This window comes from Cyanistes caeruleus, chromosome 1 (genome assembly GCF_971803275.1).
Source record: "Cyanistes caeruleus chromosome 1, bCyaCae1.hap1.1, whole genome shotgun sequence".
Taxonomy (NCBI): Eukaryota; Metazoa; Chordata; class Aves; order Passeriformes; family Paridae; genus Cyanistes; species Cyanistes caeruleus.
The window spans coordinates 53,142,674-53,159,311 of NC_141701.1; the positions used below are offsets into that span (position 1 = coordinate 53,142,674).

The 16,638-nt window shown below is 36.6% G+C and overlaps 1 protein-coding gene across 6 annotated transcripts in view; it reads right to left on the reverse strand.

Moving 5' to 3' along the window:
* Positions 1–16,638, reverse strand: part of PTPN2 (protein tyrosine phosphatase non-receptor type 2) — a 41,312-nt gene that overhangs the window by 16,308 nt on the left and 8,366 nt on the right. For all 6 annotated transcript variants that reach the window (XM_086893136.1, XM_086893111.1, XM_086893144.1 and 3 more), the window contains exons 3-6: positions 9,524–9,624; positions 8,824–8,922; positions 7,618–7,755; positions 644–853 (exon numbers count right to left, since the gene is read on the reverse strand). In XM_086893136.1, coding sequence (XP_086749262.1) covers positions 644–853; positions 7,618–7,755; positions 8,824–8,922; positions 9,524–9,624 — 548 coding nt within the window. The remainder of the gene's footprint in view (positions 1–643; positions 854–7,617; positions 7,756–8,823; positions 8,923–9,523; positions 9,625–16,638) is intronic.

Consider the following 16,638-nt stretch of genomic DNA (forward strand, 5'->3'; position numbering starts at 1 on the left):
ATACTATTTAACATTCAAGGTTCACTCATGTCATGAGCAATTAAGAGATTATACAGTTCACTAAGTAAGCAAAAAAATCTATATATCCATGTGGCACTGGAACTGGTTGCCAAGCCCCACTACCCAGAGAGCTGTACAGCAGGGGAAATTCTGCACCATCCTCCATTACACACTGCAGGAAAATCAGAGGCAAGCCTGAGTTCTCATCCTAGTTCAGGTAGCAATAACGATTTTTCTCCATGGTTAAGAAAAGGGCTCTGGAGAAAAAGACTTGTAGATTCAATCAGATCAATATATATTCACCAGGTTGTATCATATTAAAAAAACCAACCAATCCTCAACCTTTCTAAGCATGTCTTACATAAAAAGAAAAGAATGTTTACAATTTACTTTCCAGGAAGCTTTGAGAATATATAATAGTCCTGGGGTACTTCAAGGGGGATTTGTAAATGCATTTCAAGAGCTGTGTTTTTGCCATCAAAATATGAGACGAAAAAAAAGCATGATGTCTTAATTTAAGTTTCCACAGGAATGTCATTAACGTCAATGTTTTTAAAGCCTTCTGACCAAAAAGCCCATATTGGGAAGGCTGGCAGGGTGTCAGGAGAAGGGAAGGGGCGACAGAGAAAACGCAAACACTTACCAGAACAAGACAAGTATCTACTAACGAAAATGTGCCGGAACGTCCTATTCCCGCACTGCAGTGAACTACTGCAGGTCCGTGTTCGGGACTCAATGAACCAGATTCTCTGACTTTAAACAGGAAGTTCAGGAATGAAGCTGGGGATTCAGGAACTCCAAAGTCTGGCCATGTAGTATAATGAAAATGAGAGATCATCCTGGACTCACCACTCTAGAAGTGAAAACAAACACTAGAACTAGAAAGCATTATTCTTTAGCTCAGTTAGTGCACATTTTCCCCAGTCTCAATCAACAACTATTTTCTATTTTAAACCTCCCATTAAGACAAACATCCCAGTAACTTGCTTTAAGCTGGACAACAACCAACAGTGCATGCTGAAGCAGTTCTATCTGAGCTGGTAATTTTCTCCTTGGCAATTATTACCACATGCATATTTTTTCTTCTTCTCAAACTTCCAGTATTATGTTTGGTTTGCTTTACTACTTACTCACAAATATCTTTGTCTACCAATAACGCAGTTCAATGGGTGACAGCAGTTACTAGGCAGCTAGAATTAACATGACTGAAAAAACTCATGTCAGCATTGTACACACTGCATTCTTGCTTAGAGCAAGTTTTAATGCCAAGAGGTATTACATCTCCTTTATACTAACCACATTATTGAGAGGAGCAGGAAGCATTCCTTCCTGGAAAAGGCTATAAAACCCATACAGCAGGATGCCTAGCAAGACTTCTGCTGGACATCTTCTATCTTTTTTAAGTAAAAAAAGGAGGATTCCAAAATCATACAGCTGCTTTAGAACCGCTCTGTTAGAGTTCCTCTCCTAACACAACCGAATAACCACAAGTACTGAAATGACAGCAAGAAAGTATGTATATGAAATTTGGATCATATTTTCATGGAACTCACTTCAGACCTGCTGTGAAATGCTACTCCTTGCCATGGTGATTCTGAGACAAAATGATCACTGATTTTAGCTCAGGCATTTTAGAAATGTTTTTTTTTTTATAATTTATTAATTAGGTTATTTAATTTTTAATTAATTCAGTTATAATTTATTATTTCAGTTATTTAATTTTTCACATAGACTGAAACCTACATAGACCTTGGCAAAGTTTGAACACAAAAGGATTTAAAATCAATGTATTCCAGAAAAGCTATTTTTCTCCTTCAGCAACAGGAAAATATAGCCATGAAAATAAAATAAATTCTACTTTTCTTCATCTACTCAATGTGTTTCTACTTCTTATGAGAGACAACTTATGAAATTCCTTTGTGAGACTAAAATAACCCATTTCATGGTTTCCACAGTGTCAAAAATAGTCTCCCAACTTGATTTTTGCCTTCAATGCTCAATACTGCAAGACTGCCAATACCTTCAGAGAAAACAGTGGATATTAGCATGACTCCAGTCACTCTCAGATGCACAGTTATCTTCCAGAAATATTTTGTCTTTTGGCTAGGTGCTCAACAAAGATAACAAAATGATCTGCGACATTAGGAAAATGAGTTTGCATTAAGATTTCATAGGGGAAAAAAGGAGTATCAGGCCCTAAATTGTATAGATATACCAGGACTTCCCTTTGTCTGGAGGAAAGCATTAAAGAGTTCACATTTTCTCTCCTACTGCTGTTCTGTACCTAGTTTTTCAAGTAGCAAGTTAACTTACAAATTAACTGAATGACCTGTGTGTTTAAAAATCATGAAGACACATTTTTCATAAGAAATCTGGAAGTAACACTTACGCAATTTCCTCTATTTCTAAGAAAAATAATTCATCACTTTAGATACAAAATTAAGAAGAAAACTGGAGAGGTGAGCTAAATGTACATGCTAAGTAAAGGTTGAAGTTGCTTCTTGTGAATCTAGACAGTCTTTGTAGGTGGTAATTGATGCTCCCTACTTTAAGAATCTGAAAAAGCATTCTAGATGAAAGCATCCCTTACACCTCAAGAAGGAAAAAAATGTCTTTTTTATTGTCATTTGATTTTTGTCACCTCAAAACAGTGACCTGTGGGATTTGTTTGTGTGGGCTTTTGTTTGGTTGGGGGATTCTTTTGCGTGGCTTTTTTACCCCAATCCCATCCATAACAAGCAATGGCATCTTCTTCCTAAAGAAAAAGAATGAAGTATGGCTAAGTGTCACCCTTCTTATATACTAATCTGAAATAGTTATTTCTAGAAGAGATATTAAACTGTGCTCTTGTACATGTCACTCTGCTCTAACTCACAGAATTACATTTTTGTTTCCTTTCTTGTATGAAGGCTTTATCCATCCCATGATTTTCCATCCCTTCAGCTCATTGTAAAAATACCTAGTCTCTCCATCTCTCTACAAGAGTCCCATTGCAAGGCACTGGAACCAGCTGGTCATCTTTGAATTCGCAATCTCTAATCCTACAGCCAAATCCCATTTGAGTATTTCAAACCTCCCACATTGCTCTCTTAAACAGAATGGCTCTTTCAAGTGGTACTTGGCAGTCAAGCTGTACAGCTGAAACACTGCCTTTGTGAGGATCTGTACCACCCTTTCTTAAACAACTCCCAGTCACTGAGCCATGCAGCACTTACATGAAGTGACGTGGGACTGTTACGAGAAGAGGCTTTTTGATTAACAAATGTTAATTGACAAAAATTCAAACAAAAACAACTAATTTAATCTGAAGTGTTACCAGGAAACTAGCTAATCTTTTAAAATAAAATCCCCTAGACTTCAAGATTCAGGCAGCAATATAAAATTTTATGTTATACATGAAGGACATATTTCTGCATGGTAACTGAAAACCAGCTTGATCTATGGTTACTACAATGCACTTTTCAAAGATTTATTCTCTAAAACAAGCTACCAAAAACAAACAAACAAATCAAAACCCAAACAAACAACAAACCCCCCTTGAATAATGATGGGGCAACACTGTGGAAATTTTACAAACTACTGGGATAAGCTTTCCATAAATAACCAAGACATCTAAACCTGATGAACTTGTAAAGCTGCCACCACACTGCACAGCTCTGCACTGACTGCTGGAAATGCCAACAGTACGATCAAAAGACGATCAAAGCACAAGCTCTAAGTTACAGAGATCCACATGAGCACTTGAGCAGAAAAGGAATATCCCATTAGGTTAATTTCCAGCAAAACAAGCCTTGCCATAATCTTTTTAGAGTGACTATCCAATCACTTGAAACAAAAAAAGAGCGAAAATCTTAAGAGTAATTTCAGGTTGTTCAGTCACCTGGGAGTTTAAACATGAATAAAATGCTACCAAAATGCTCAAAGGTTAAGTTGGTGCCTTCAGGGTCAGGTAAAACAGGGGACAACAAAAAATGCTGGTCTGTCAAGTTTCTCACCCTCATTATAAAAGCCATAATCAAAGTGCTACTGAAATGGTCAAATACATGAAGATGTAACACACCAACAACCCTACAGTGGTCCCATATTTAATGAACACACCTTGATTTCATTTACAACTAATTTGGTCATATAAAAATGAAGAGGCATGCAATAATGGCAATATTCTATAAACTTAAATTTAAAATCATAAATCAGCTTCTACCAGAGCCTCCTCTATTTGTTCTTTCATGATGGCCAAAATGTTTTCCAAAATTTAAATAAAAATGGCCCTGAGGATAAGGGGGCCAAATAATCATCACAAACATTCTGGTTCATCCACAGGATAAGCTAGTGAGTGCCACTAAGCAGTCTTGCATTACCTTAATCTGACAATCACAGCCACACAGAAGCTTGGTACTAAGTTGAGAATCCATTTTACTAATGGGGTTTCCAAATATTTGCTATTTGTAGAGGATTTAAAATTCCACTTGGGATTTATTAATGGTCCATACTCTGAAGTATCACACCACCAGTGTGACATCAAATTTAGCTCATTTCTCCTAGTCCTTTCTCCCCCAAACAAGTACCTTCTTTGCAAACCTCAGCCTCTCCTTCTACTGCTGTATTTCTACTTCCAGAAACCCAGTCTGAGACACATTCACAAAGGGTCCTTCTGCAATTTCAAATCCCACTGCTCCATTTCCTCATCCAAGCAATCCCTGGTCTCCCTGAAGATCTGATGCTCATATGCCCTCGCATAGCTTGTCTGAATTCCTCAGTACCTGTGGAGTAGTTTTGCTTATAAGCATTCATATTATGCGCCACACTGTATCTTTCTCAGGATATCTGGGTTGCCACACCAGAAATTACTGAAAACAAAGTTTTCTTACTCTAAAGACCAATACATAAAGTTGTGACATTAAGGAAAAAAGAAAAAGCTAAAAGCAACAATAAAGAACAATATAAAAATACATATTCAAGACAAAGTGGAGTCTTTCCTAAGCTAGATGTCAAGATCTAACAATTCTCCTGCAACACTGTCGCAAATAGGTTGTTTTATAGATTTAACAATAAACTGTCATAGACCTCACTATCACTTCTCCAATAAGCTGAGAGACTTTGCTTCAAATCACAGCCATTCAAAAGCTTCACACATAAATGATTACAAAATTTTAACATGGACACAGTATCTTCCTTCCACCCTTATTATTCAAGAGGCACTGGTTGGTGGAAGCCTTCACAGTAAGTCTCTCTCAAGGGACAGTTCTGAACCTGAGCAGCACTCAGCTTCAGAAGAGCTGACAAATGACACCATCAAACCCATGAAGAAAAATGAATCATGACAGAAAAGCAGTTTCAAGTGCCTGTATTCTAAAATGCAGACTGGGTCAGGCAAAAAAAATAAGGAAATTCTAAAATAATCACCAGCAAAACAAAGAACTTTAGGAATCTCTTCAAAACTTTTGGAAAGATACTGATAGACACCATTGTCTCTCCAAAGCTTTACTGGACTGTGCTAGCCCCAAGAACCATTTTTTTTTTCCTATAATAGATATTAAAAAAAAAAATCAAATCAAAAAATGCCTTGATATAATCCTGAAAAAGAACAGCCCCCAATCTCACCTCTATTTCTAAGTAATCTTTAACAAAAGCAATAATAAAACCACAACCACATGCTCAGAGGTTGTTTCATTGGCAACAATATAAACAAACACTTTACTCTTCATATACCTGTATTTTGTTTATGTCTTAAAGAGATTTGCTGCAGTAAGACAAACTTACTTGAGCTCAGAATGGCTGCATTATAAAGGCAACCTTGGTTCTGTTTTCAAGGAAATACTAAAATTCAAGTATTCTTGGCATTCAGAGTATATTTTGTTCATGAGTCATCCTATATTCCAGGCACTGAGTGGCTAAATGTCTTACACTCTGCCTCCACCAAAGGCCCCTCCAGAATAACTTATATAAACACAGTTAAGCTCACATTTCAAGTTATTGCAAATACTCAGTTCCCACAAGTTTTATGGTATAATTATCAAATTCTTAAAAAAGGCTGCATATAACATTGAGAGTGTTAGACTAGAAACTATGTAGCATTTTTTGCTTGAGTAACCAAGTATGTTATGCTTTTTCTACAAGAATTATGCTTTTGAGTTAATATTCATGAAGCCTTACCAGAGTGCTAGAGATAAATAGAAATAAATATTCATTACAGAAAGACTGGTATTTGTAAAACTGATTTATATGACTGACCTGGGTTTGCCATCTTAAACCAGGACAATGACACACAAGAAACTCTGTACAGTGCTGACAGGCTTGCACTTTTGGTCCAAAACAAACCCAGAAATTTAAATGCTCCAACTCTAAAGTCTACTGCAGTATACATTACACTGTTCCTAGAGACATTTCTGCATTTTCCAGTTAATGGTATGTTCAAACATATACATGTAAAGAAAATTGCATCCTTTGAAAATAGGAAGTTTAAAAGTAAGGGCCAACATCAGCCAAACAATTCCACAAAGACGACTTTTTGGCAGTTAGGAAAACTTGCCTCAGCTTTCCAAAAGGAAGAGATGTTCTTTTTTAAGCACTAGCTAGCCAGCATTACTCATCTTTCTTTTGCTTTTGCTGTCAATAAACAAACCACTAAAGAGAAATTCTTCAGGTCAGCAGGACAGTATTTCATAAAGCTCTTTTAACATTGAGAAGACCAAGGAACAACATGCCAAGCTTTATCATGTTGATCTCATGAGGGAGGTTAAGAATTAATGATTATCTCAGAATATCATCAGTAGTTACTATAAATTCAAATATTTGGGACCAATGTATCAACAGTTGTAAAAAAGAACATGCAGAACATCGTCAAGCGTTCCTTTCCCAAATTATCTGACAAACTTGAAAACTTGCCATACTAGCACTTTCAATTAATATAAGGCAAGATTTATAGGGAGAGAGAATATCTTACAAGACATAGCTGGAACAAACAGACAAGCTCTTCAATCCTGTCTTCCACTCTGAAACAGAAGCAGCAAATTCCAACCCAAATTCAGGCCAGGAACAACTTTTTTGAGATTAACTTGGTTAAATTGTCAAAGTGCTTAAATTTTTTAAGAGAAAAGGATGGTTGGTCCTGCGAAGCAAAAGGGGAGGTAAGCAAGAGGAGATAGTTACCTATCTATCTACAGGTGGTAATTACCCCTCCCCCCAAAAAAACTTAAGACAGCTGGACTAAATTACCTGGAAAATTAAACTTCCACTAAAAAAATCAGTAATTACTCAGTCAAGTTTCTGATATTCAAAGGAAATCAGAATTTTCCACTCTCATGTTTCTCCCTTTAAATTAATTCTTACAGCTCATCCTAGAATCACCACTACCATCATTTAGAATTCAGCATGTTAAGGTACTGCCAAATGGAAAATACAAGTATACAAACGCCAAAGATGTTATCTCTCCTAATGTATAGACTGAGGTCTAAATCACTTATTTCCACACAAACATCTTCAACATTCTCAGAAGCAAAGTGCATTAAAATTTCCAGAGTAAAAGCTCACTGAAACCTGAAGTGACATCATGCTAAGTGGTTCTCATGATACACTTAAGCCCATGAATAGGAGCTGTAGAGACTGAGAAAAGCTTACGTTGATATTTTCTAATTGCAGTAGATGCACTGTGTAATAGGATTTGACATCTTCAGACACTAGTCTCACACGGAAACCTGTTTCACTGAATGTCATAACTTCATCTTCTTTTGTTGGCCAGTATTGTGCACACTTCACCTAAAGATTTTTTATTTTTAAAAAGAGAAAAGGAAGGAAAAACAAAAAAAAAAAAGAAAAACTTTGTTAAATATCGTGGTATCTTGGGCTTTGCACATGCAGATTCTGAGTCCACACTGTCCAATACAGTAGACTCAAGTACCTGCTCCCACTTCGAAAAATTCTCAAGTTCATAATGTTTACAGCCAAGTTACTACAACTGTTTCAGTGGCTATTACGCATTCCAGCTTTTTGTATTTATGCTTTATTTCATCACATGGCTAAAGTGTTTTGAGAGACATCTTAAGCCTTCCTTCTCCCTTCTAGTTCTAGAGAACTTCTAGTTCTCTACAGGGAACTGAGATCTCTGCTCAGCTATTTCAGCATTTCCCCCCTTTGTTTCTGACTTGCACACCTGCACATTTACAGAACTCGTCTATCACACCCAGTTCTACCCAGGCTTGCTGGATACTGGAAAGTTCTAGTAAAACAACAGAATGAACTAACAAACCAATGCAAAACTATTCTTTGTCTTGTATTCCTCTTGCTTCGCACTGAAACTTTCTGTAGGAAAATTTTTGCAGAAGAAAATAGATGACTTTTTAACAGACCAGTCAAATTTTTTCCACTAATCTGCACTGAATAAAAAAAATAAACCTCAAATGGTATGCATTTGATATAGTAACAAAAATCTGCAATGCTTTTAGGCACAGTAGCAGAAAAATTTCAATGTAACACAAGGTTTGTGTACCCCGTTACATTTAGAAGAATTAATCTAAAGACACTTGTTTTCCCACCTTCTACTTTGTCCTAGGAACATCTTACGCTGCCTCTACTCCTCATCAGTTCTATCTGCACATCCTTTCTCAGACTGTTACTTTCACCTTTCTGGATGTACTGTTTGTTAGATACTATTTTCACCAAACTGAACTGTTAGCTCCCTCACTTCACTGTTATATTAAAAACATATTATACTGCACACCAGTGAGAACGTTTGTTAGTTCTTCTAATGTAACAATCAAACATTGCTCAACTGTATTAAAATTGTGTGGCTTATTTTACAATTTTAGGCCTAATGTCACTACTTACCGACTCTTTTTCAACAATCCTGTTCAACATGACAACTGCTTTGGTTTGTTGTTGCCATACCATTAGCCAAAAATGGCAACATGTATTAGGTAGTGGACCCTGTGTAGTAAAAAACACAAGAACAGGCATGAGAATGTATAGGCAAAGCAGTGTTTGAGCACAGTTAACAGTTCACTGTGGGAAACAGGAAAAATTCCTCCTCTTAAGTTTAAATGAATTATTAATAATAGAATGATAGAAATAGTAGGCAAGAAAGTAGCCACACTGCACAGATCATTCCAGGACTTAAAAGGGCTGTGTTTTTTTTAAGAAAAAAATACCAAACAACAAAACAGTAAGAACTCAGGGAAGGGATATTTTGGTTTAAGCATCAATACTATTGTGCTGTTAGAAGAAAAGCTACTGCAGGCATGCTTAGAAGGTACAAGATGGATTAAGGGGTAGAAGTAATGTTGTAATGTATTTACAAAAGAACTGAAAGGAGCAAGAAATATTTGAGAAATTTCACACACTGTAGATTACTCATATTTCAATATCCCCTTTAGCTTTTCTTAAAACAATCTGTTCGCAACTACATCACACTGTCAGTTAATATGAGATACATGGACACAAGAAACAATCCAAATACAAATTACAAATGTACAAATTCCCCTTCCTAGATTCTCAATCCCTGTAATAACCCAGTAATTGTACTACTTACCTGTGTTAAAATATAGTATCTCTGGGCTTCTTCTATGACCACTAGGCTGGCATTGATATAGTCATTCTCAGTGTTCTGGAGTTTTACACGACTGTGATCATCTAAAATTCAAAGAAAATTAAGAATTAATGATGCATACATAGGTCTGACAAGCAACTAGAACTAAAGTCTGTTGAATGACCCAAACAGCAAACTACAAATATAAGTGAAACTAATTTCTCACATAACTTTGACAACTGTCCCATTCTCCCTTCGGCATTCCATCAGAGTAGTTTCAAGGAGCTATTAATAGAAGCTGCTCAGAAAACTGGAGTATCTACTTTTCTTTAAAAAACCCAACCAAACAAAATAAGCTTTCCACACAAGCCTAAAGGTCCCCACAGTCATCCCTCAACAGCTGCATCTCCTTAATACAACAGCACCACAACTCACACTAGACAACACTGTCCTATCACACCAGATTACACCACTGCATTTCCTAAGTTCAAAATTCCAAGACCTTTGGTGAATTGAAGTTTTAAAGGTTGAAGTAGAATCATAAAGTTAAGCTCACACAGCTAAAAATAAACCAATAAAATCTACTTGCAGTAATTCAAGCCAGGGTTTGATCAATTTCATTTTCCCTGTAAGCCATTGTCTAATATTATGCAACATAAAAATACTAAAAAGTCACATTCAAAACCAAAAATAGTCAACAAATCATCCAATTAAACAAAAACTAATCAAACTACATGGTCTAATCTCAGAATTACACAAGCAAGGTCGACGATTCCCCTGTTTACAGCAGAGGCAAGCAAAGGACTCTGTTTAAAATTCTACCATTAACACGAGAAAGATCATTACACTGTCAAACTGAATAACTGTATAATAAAAAGTCATTGTGGTTGTTCTTAAAACCTTTTAGTATCTGATTTATGAACATCTAGGAGACATTTAGGTAATCAGACTTGTTTGCAGTAAGTAATTCTTCTTCAGTCATTCATCAGTCACTGTATTAAATAAACAGCACTTTCAGTTTAGAATTTGTACACAACTACATGCCAGAAAATGAGATTCAACTGACTGTAAACCTCCTGAAGCTCAACACCTAGCAGACTAAGAAGGGTAAATAAAACATAGCAAACTAAAATTAATTTAAGAAACTTCAACGTATTTTAGGAAGAGATGGAAGAGATTTCGTAAGACAGCAGAGTGAATTACAATACAGTACCAATTATTAAAACTAAATTCACCTAGTCTAACCCACAAAACTCATTGAGGGCCCAGGCTGCTGTTAAAATGCCAGCCCATCCATCCTTGCACCAAAAGGCTCGCTTTGGGAAACAGACAAAGCCATGAGCTTTGACATTAGCAACTACCAAGTATCAAATTCAGCACAACTACAATAGTTCAACTCACAGGCAGCCTGTGCAGCACAAGGTTTATCTCAGAAATCTGTAAATATAAACCTGGATAGGCAAAAAGATGATGGCAATCAAAAAACAGTTGCTGAATTAGACTCTTGTTCTACAGACAGTTTGTACGATTTAATATGAACACTTTCCATGTGTTTGGAAACCTGGGAAAAGTACATTTACTAGGCCTTGATCTGCCTTTACATTATCCCTCATCTATCTGCTACTGGCAACCCGAAAATGATCTTGTTGCATTCAAGTAAAGAAGTCAACAGTAAAGCAGAACTGTTTTGCTGCTGCTGAAGCACTCAAATTCTCCCTACCTCCCTTAGCTCCTAGCTTTTATATGCAGTCACATACCAACATGCAGAGAACAGAAAAATGCTGAAAATTTATTTTTTATATAAAAGCATGAGAAATATACTGGGTTGGTCTGTTTTCATTAGCATTCCAGTTGTAAGGCAACACCATTTTAACTTTCTGAAGTCTTAAAAGATTTATGATACCCCTGTATGAAGAAAAAAAAAATATTATGGAAGCCAAGACACAGCAAAATTAAGAGACATGTGCATTCTAAAGTAAAATACATCTCTTTATATTATTTTGCCAGGATAGGAAAGCATTACTTTTTCCTTTCGTGTATCACTTTATCTGAAATGTTTCTACTGGAAAGAAACCAAGACCTCTGTAAATATTACATGTCATCTGCCAACAGGAAAAACTTAAGATCTTGTTATAGTAAATCACACATACCGGTACCAGTGTTCTCGGAAAGGTGACGCAAGCAAGCACTGTTAACAGTTTAATCACCCAGCGGCAGCTGCTGTACTGCTGCCAGGGACAGATGACTGCAGCCTCTAAGGAGGTTTCCTACCTTAATCCTTACATTCTCAGATTAGTTTTTTCCCTTCTTATAAATTCTGCTTTGTAAACTTGACAAATAAAATTCTGCAAGTTGTTTTTTAAAGTCCCTTTAATAACTAATTCTATGTACAGACAGACTCCCTCTCCCTCCCCAAGTAAAACAGAGGAGATCCTGCAAGAGGAGATGCCTCAAGATCCTCTGGCAGACAGTCCACAGTACAAAAAAAAAAACCAAAAAAACCCCAAAAAAACAAAAACAAACCACTATAATATATTGATTTCCCTTCTTTCAAGGGATGAGGTTCTTAAAGGACACAATGACCTAGAAACCTCATTCAAACTCCGGCTTGCTCTTCTGAATTAACTGAAGCAAGCCAACTTTTGAGAGTGAGATAGCTGTAATGTATTTCCCGTATGTATATAATTTCCAAAGTACTTAGATTTATATGAATGATAAACCTATCTTTAAGATAAGATTTATCTTATGTGTTGCCATGCCCACAGCAGCTAAAATACAGTACTCATTTTCTGAAGCACTAATTCCCCTATTTCAACAAACTATGCAGCTTGAAAAGGAAGTGGAAACCTTAAAAATTATTCTCATTTTCTCCTGCACTGAGAAAAAACACTCCCAGAATGACCTTGTCTGAGATAAGCAAACTCTGATTAGCCATTTCCAGTGAAACCCTGACAATACTTCCCATGCATCAAATAATGCCAAGACTTCAGAAGCTCATCAATCTGCTCACCCCCTGCTTAACAGAAAATGACAGATCCAGTTAAAAACCAAGAGACAAAATGTTTGGCATTTTATATCATGCAGTTCATGCAGTTGGTTAATGAAAGGCTTTCATTATAAAACAACTGTGTTTCTAGAACACTGCATAACTTCAAAATTATCTTTTATCCAAGAAATGTCTCTGGTCCCCCAAATACAAAGCTATTAACAATAGAGGAAGGAGAAATGCTACTTAGTGGATTAAAGAAAGTCATAAATAAAACATGCAGCTGCAAGCCATCCCAGTGACCCTGCCTGACCTTTCCCGCCTACCAACAAATCCCCTCCATCACTAATCTAAATCTAGTCTATCTGAGCTGCTAAATTATTCAAATTGCTTTGTCACTAGATTTACAATCTCAGGTTTCAGAGATAGCCTAAGGCAAAGAAAAGGCAAAAGGACTTTTCGTCACTGCCCTGTCATTGTTTGTACACAATGAATGCCATCATATCAGTCATGGCCTAGCTCACCACTGAAATGTACTCACACCGAAATAAACATGTCACTACTGCACAGCATCCTTACACTTCTAAGCAGGACTATGGAAAAAAAACTTAAGGCACATTAAAGTTTACATAAGCATGTAAAATTCCTCTCTTCCCCAACCCCAAAGGAAGTATTTCCAAACTCAACAGCAGGTTGAGTTATTTTATAATGTTTCACATTGTAAGATGTTTAAGAGAATAATTAGACAATGTCAAAGAAATTGTCAATGTCACCTTCTAATACAGACAAGAACTGCAGCAGTCTTATTTTGGGCTGAACATCTCCCTGTTCTCAGCAGGTACACTTGAAACACAGGACCGAAAGGGAACATTCCTGCACTGATAATTAATCAGCACCATGTGTAAAACCATTTAAATCAGCTCCAACTCAGTTCCCTGTAAAGCACAATACTCCTCATGCTCCTCTCCTGGACTCTATGCCAACTGTAAGCCCACAGTTGAAAGATCTGACACAAAATCTATTCAAGGCCACAGGAAGAACACCTAGAAATCACTACCTTGCAAAATCTTCCAAAAGCAACATGATCTATCAGCAAAACTGTTCAGATGATCCAGGTTCTTGAGCCACACATCATATTACAAAGGAATAGAAAACTCCATAAACCCCCATCTACCCTTCAAAGGAAAAAAAAAAAAATCCTGCCAACTTTGCTAAAGAGATTTTCTTGCCTGTAAATCTGGGAACTCAGCTCTAAAGATGCTTACAGTCAATCTGCGACACTAGACTCCTCTGAAAACAACTAAGGATAAGATTTAGAAGGAAAATTAATTACAGAAATCTTTGGAGTTTCATTAAAATTGTTAATGAATAACAACCTCACAAGTTACTTTCCTCTGTTAACAACATTTTCTGAGAAATGGTTTCATCTGTCCAGAAATGACTGGCTGTCAAACCAAATCTATTTCAGATTAACTTCCTGTTTCAGTACTATGAAGCCAAAATACTCCTCTGCCTATTCTAGACTAAATACCAAACTATTAGACTGCTATTTTTTTTCAGCTAGCCAGCAATTCTTACCAAACCAAATTTATATATATATCCTACAGATCTTTAGTCAACAAAAATGGACACTAACAAAAATACGTATGAAATTGGAAACACTGTGAAACTCAGCTGTAATGGGATGATTAGCCATTCCCAGCAAAGAGAAATCAATTTTACCTCGAAATGTATGTAACAGACACAGTTTGTTTCAGTGTACCTGTCCCAGGTACTACAGCTGAAATAACCCAAAGTATTTTTTCCTGGACTCGTAACTGACATATTTTCTGTAAAATTATGAAATCTTTGCATTTCCTCTTGCAGACACACCACCCCAGAATTTAGACTGGCTTGGCAGCTACCACAATTAACCGTTTTCTCATTACTTTTGGAGGAATAAAACTCTTTCTTTAAATTATGCCTTAGAGTATGATTAAGTAGCTAGATCTTAAAAGTTCAACAGCTGATTCTGAAGGCCTTTGACTATCTGAGAACATTAGTATCACCCATTTTTCATCTAAACACTGTTAAAAAGCAGCAAAATTTGCAAAGTGAAGGATTGAGACATCAAGATTGTGTGAGACTGAGTTGTCTCACATTTCTGCAACATCAGGTCTTTGTATACATGCACCACAATTAGATGTGTTCACCAGAGTAAACAAACCATGCAGCTTTTCTCCTAGCTGCTTTGAAATTTATTTATTATTTTATTTGCTACCTTGAAATCTTATTTATCAAACACTCCCTTACAGGTCTCTTTCTACTCCTGACTCTCATCTTTCTTACTGAAACAATGATGAGTCATATTTGAAAACACATAAGTAAAATTCAGGAGGAATTAACTAGTTCAAACACAGTGTTCTGCTCTGTTCTCCTGGCACAGCTTTGTTCCTAGCGCCCAGTTTTGCAAGCTATCTACGTGAACCAATTCAAACCATTTTCTTTCATAAATGCTAAAAACTGACACATTCTTCAGAAACTTCACTATCTTATTCAGTTCATTCATCATAAAACAAATTATGTCAGAGTGTAACAGTTCTAGCCTTTTCCTGAACCCTACTTTTCTGAAGTACTACTTCAATATTAGATTTTATCTGTCTCTCTGCTTTTGCCTTGTGTCCAGGAATTAATACAATAATTTATATTTTTTTCTACTGGCTAAACATGTATTTCAGAAGCAGGCTTTGCCATGACTAAGGCAAAGGTGTTTGATGCTCTTCATTACCGTAAAAGGCATGCCATGATTAAAGAAAATATTGAGCTCCAAATAACTGCAAGAGATGAATACAGGTCACATCTGCAACGTATTACTGGAAGTATTATTACATACTACTTCCATAATACAATATGTTTTTATTTATTTAGGAAACAATATTTTTAAAAAGAAAAAAGCACAAACAGTTTGAAAGTAAATTTTCACTCTCTTAACATAAATTACATTCACATATGGGAGAAACTGTAGATAAATGCACAGATACAGCTTCTGACATGGAAATTGTACAGGATGTTAGACCCAGAACTAGAACCTGGGTTCAAATCTAATTTCCTACCTTCTCGTCTTACAACCTCCATTGTAACTTAGGTATTAAACAGAAAGTGAATAAAACATCTCTTTCAGCATCAGTAAGATGCTGATGCTGTGCTGCAACAGGACAGCAAAGCTGGGACACCCAAGTGCTGCTGTACAGACCAACATGTTTCCACCAGAGGCCTGGCTCCATTTCCTGAGCCTAATGTGAAAGCCAGTGAGCCTTGCCTCATGTGAGTTATGTTCCTCAGTTCTGGACACTCCTCCAATGGAATGCCACACAGACACAGCAAGGGAGCCTTGCACTCTGAATTCGTAAGTTCAGTTACATCAGTGTGCGGCACAGGGGGTCAGCACAACGCCAGACTGGACCCATTTGGTACAAATTCACTGTGCCAATGGTGCATCCTAGCAGCAGCCTAAGGAACAGTATTGCATCTGACCAGTGTGACTCAATCCATGACCCTTTCCGTGCCATTTTGAGAAGTGCTATGCACATGCTGTCACCACAACTTTCAACTGGAAACAAAGACCTCAGCACTTCTCCAAATCTTATAATAGGTATTCAGATCAGGCTCTCAAATGAAAAGCCCCAATATACCAGCAATCCTGCAAAAACTCTAGATCCAGTAACAAGGTGGTTTTTAGGACCCTTCAGTATTCTGGGAAACTTCATAAGGAACACATAAACGTGTTATCTGTCCTAACTTTAACATATTGCAAAAAAATGAAAACTTTATAATTTTTTTCCCTTCTCTGTAGCTCACATCATTTTGCAATAATTTTGGCTTACAATTTCTGAAGTAAAATGCTGATGAAAAGAAGCTCACAAAATCTCTCTAGCAGAGATGCTGGTCTAAAAAAAAGGCTTTTTCACATGAGAAATATGATCATAATGTCAAAAAGAACACTTTATGGCAATTAGTCAAAGTACAAAACACATCATACCTTATTTACTACACAGGCAAAGCCAACAAAATCTCAAGCATTTTTTAAAGCAGCATTAGAAATTGAGTGGCATTTATCCATACCACCTTAAAAATGCGCAGAATCACTCAGTCC